Source organism: Meleagris gallopavo, chromosome Z (genome assembly GCF_000146605.3).
Source record: "Meleagris gallopavo isolate NT-WF06-2002-E0010 breed Aviagen turkey brand Nicholas breeding stock chromosome Z, Turkey_5.1, whole genome shotgun sequence".
NCBI classification, from domain to species: Eukaryota; Metazoa; Chordata; class Aves; order Galliformes; family Phasianidae; genus Meleagris; species Meleagris gallopavo.
This window is the reverse complement of record NC_015041.2, coordinates 392,448-396,145: the sequence shown is the minus strand read 5'-3', so window position 1 is coordinate 396,145 and position 3,698 is coordinate 392,448. Positions and strand designations below refer to the sequence as shown.

The window sequence follows — 3,698 nt, the reverse complement described above, 5'->3', positions numbered from 1 at the left end:
ACCGGGTGATTGTTGCGGTCCTTTTCAACCCAGGCCATTCTGTGGTCCTGTGAAGTGGTTCTTGATTGCTGAATGTAACTGAGTTCTGTGCGTAGGAGGGAAACTTCAAGTTTTTGACTGTAATTTACGTTCCATTTAATCATGCACCGGTTTCCTTTCTCTTGTGTTGGAAGGATAAGTAGGTGCACAGCTTTGGAAATGTTGCTCACAGTGCCTGCTGGTAGCACCCCACAAAGAGCAGTGCCACGCCCCTGCTGGTTTTATTCAGCCTTTCCTTTTGCAAAGCTGTGTGCTGTGCATCGATGCCACAGGGACACAGCACGGCGCTCAGAACCTGGGCGCTGACAGCACTGCATCACCCAGGCTGGGTGGGTCTGGCGAAATGTCACTTGGGCCTGATCTGGGTGGGCTGGGAGGCCCCTCACCAACAGCTGTCTCTGCAGATGAACACGTCACTGCTGGGCAGCATCGGCATGCTCAACTCAGCACCTCAGCTGCGCTGCATCAAGACCTACCAGGTGCCACCCGTCCAGCCCGCGTCCCCTGGCTCGCACAACGCCCTGCGCCTGGCCCGCCTCATCTGGACCTCAACGCAACGTCATCCTCATGGCCCATGATGGCAAGGAGCACCGCTTCGTGGTCTAGGGGAGGCTGCCTGAGCTGGATTGCGTTTCTGTCAGAACGCCATGTAACTCTCCCTTCTTTGTTGCTGTCCTCTGGTCACGGGGCAGGACCAGCCAGGTCACGGCTCTGCTTGCTTTACCATGTCACAACTCTGCCCGGTTTTCCAGGCCGTAGTTCTGCCTGATTTGCCAGGTTATGGCTCTGCCTGGTTTGCCAGGTCGTGGTTGTGCCTGGTTTGCCAGGCCCTGGCTCTGTCTGGCTTGCCAGTTCACAGCTGCCCCTGGTTTGCCAGATCACGGCTCTGTCTGGCTCGTCAGATCACAGCTCTGCCTGATGTGCCAGGCAGCAGTCCTGCCCATTTTGCCGAGCCGCGGCTCTGCCTGCTTTGCCGGGCCGTGGCACCACCTGGGTTCTCTTTGCAGGCAGGGTGGGGAAAGCTGTGGTTTTGGGAGGCCCAGCCCCACCCTGACTGTGTGCCGTGGCCTGGCTGGTGGCTGCTGGCCTCATGCTGGTGGCCTGGTTCCACGTGCTCACAGAGCCTCTGTGGTTTACCGAAGGCCCTGTTTACATGTATTCCTTCTAGTGACCACTGAATGATCACTAGGTGGTGTGTCTTAGAGGGTTCTCAATAAGGGCCTAATTAATTGGGGATATTTAGTAGCTGAGTGTGCAGGAGTTGAATGGCCTCTGTTCTGAATGGAAGGGGCACGTTTCCTCAGAAAAAGACAGTTTTTGAGGAATTGAAGTGCTGCTGTGCTCAGCCATTGCTTGCTGTAGTCTGGAATAAAGGATAACAATTCACATGTAAATAAAGAAAATATCTCTAAGATTGACTAGCAAACTTGAACAGAGGAGTATTTATATATAAAGGTGTTTTTTTGCTACCAATGAAGGTATTTATTTTGAAGAAAATAAAAAGCTTTTTCTTCCCAAAGCTGCTCTCATTTGTGCTGGATCCCACGTGGAAAGTGGGGCTGTGGTCTGGCGGCTGCAGAGCCACTCTCCTTCAGTGCAGGAACGTGGGGTCACGGCCCTGGGAGGCAGCACAAATGGTGTCAGTGATTAACAATTCTGGCAAGAAAAACTATGAAAAATAATAAGTTATTTGAACAGATATATTGCAACCATTTCTTCATTAGGAATATTCCTGTGTAATGTTAGCTGTGACTGTGTTTCCTTCTTACATATCTAATTCTGTGAAATATTTAATCATGTGAAAGTATGCTGGTTTATGCTCACAATAAAGCAAAAACAAATCTATGAAATACTATTTTATTTAAAAATATTGATGTATATGTTTGTATAGCTTTCTCTTTGCCATTCTTGTCTGAAGAGCTCGCAGAAATAAGGAGGCTGTCTTTATATGATAAAGTAAAAATGGTACTTACAAAATCCTCCCTTTCCCAAAAAGGAATAAATTTATAAAACGACTTCTAAATTTAAAAAGCATTGATTTCTTTTTAATTTTTTTTTTAAGTTGGTCTGTGTAGTACACTGTAGATGAAGGTGAAGATACATATCTGATTGCTGTTTGAAAATTAAGAAATACCAATAAAAAAGAGCAAGACATTAAGACCATTAGGAATGTTTAACACAAACTGCCATAAAATTTAATCCTTTTATCTGGCAGGAATGTGGTGTATAGTAGAGAACACTGTTATAGAATATCAGGATCTTTTTTCTAAGTGAACTGACACAACGTGCATGTACATTGTGTTCATAAAGAAGCGTATGTAACTCTGAAGGTTAAAGATAGGAAGAAGAGCTAACAGAGTCCTTCCCTCTGTAATTTGAAACACTGCAGCATTAGGTTTGGTTGCACGAGGAGAGTCAGGGTGCACCGTAAGCTTTGTCCCATAGGCGTCCTGGGATCCCATCAGTTACATTAGGGTAGGTTCCAAGATGTGTATGTGTTTACTTTCAGAAAGGAAACACAACCCCCATGGGAATGGTGGACCATAGCCCTCCAATGATTTCCTTTTGTGGTATAGCGAGCAAACATCTTGAATTATATATGCGTTAAAATGTTTGATTTAAGCTAGAAGTGTAATGGATTTTCTTAAATGCAGAAGAGAGGTCGTTCCTTTCCTCCCAGTGCTGCGGGTCAGCTCCAGCCCCACTGGGGTCCAGGATCCATCAGTGGGATTGGACACAGCCCCCACTGTGGTGACTTTGTTTGCCCCAGTCCTCAACTTCACAGCCTCGGTCTCTCAGCACTGCAGTAAAATTTGTATTGTCATTCCAGTGTAAGCTTTTAGTGCTTTATTGATTTGTTAGTACTGTATTTGGACTTGTCCTTGTAAATGTGGAGACGTATGTGGCTTCATTGGCAGTTTACAAGCAAAAGATGACATGATGAGACACCTGTATGAAAGTGTTGTAATGATGGAAGTCACCATGTATGGTAAATGATTGAAGTGTCTGCCTCTCAAGCAACTTCTGGAGTCCACTCCTAGTCTGCTGTATGTATACTGCATACCCTGGTGTAAATATGCTTGTGAAATAAATCTGAACTGTATCGAAGAGCATTGCTGTTATGGCATCAGCCAGGTGGCATGCAAATAATTCCCTGCCTCTGATTTATGAATCATAAGTTTTTTCACCTAACTTTTTTTTTTTTTTTTTTTTCATTTGGAAGTCAGCTTAAGTGATGTCCTGTCTGTTGTGCTGGGAGGACCTGCAGCCTCAGTACAGAGGGAGGAAGGCGTTGGAATGAAGTTCTTGTAACTCCCCAGCACTGTGGCTAAAGCGCACAAAAGAATTGCAGTCTTCCAGAAATTCACCACCACCAGTGTTGCAAGGTGATGCTTTCCTTGTCACATGGTTCAAATTCCTCTGAAGAGGGTAACAGATGCAAATAGCAACATTTCCTAGCATGGAATGCGAGGTCCTAAGAATATTCAAGGTGCATTTGCACTACAGATTATTTTTTTAAATTGCAACTGCTTTCTGTTTGCTGAAGAATCCTAAGCAACTTGGGGCTGGTGGACGTGTGCCACAGTGTGCTATGGCATCAGGGTGGTCTGCATAGGGTCAGACGTTACCAAATAACCCTAAACAAAGCAAACAGCAAG

The 3,698-nt window shown here is 45.7% G+C and overlaps 1 protein-coding gene across 1 annotated transcript in view; it reads left to right on the top strand.

Moving 5' to 3' along the window:
• The window catches only part of WDR7 (WD repeat domain 7), a 115,279-nt gene extending 112,137 nt beyond the window's left edge, over positions 1-3,142 (top strand). Inside the window, exon 28 of the mRNA XM_019610149.1 lies at positions 444-3,142. Coding sequence (XP_019465694.1) covers positions 444-617 — 174 coding nt within the window. The 3' untranslated portion in view covers positions 618-3,142. The remainder of the gene's footprint in view (positions 1-443) is intronic.
• The last annotated feature ends 556 nt before the right edge of the window (positions 3,143-3,698 follow it).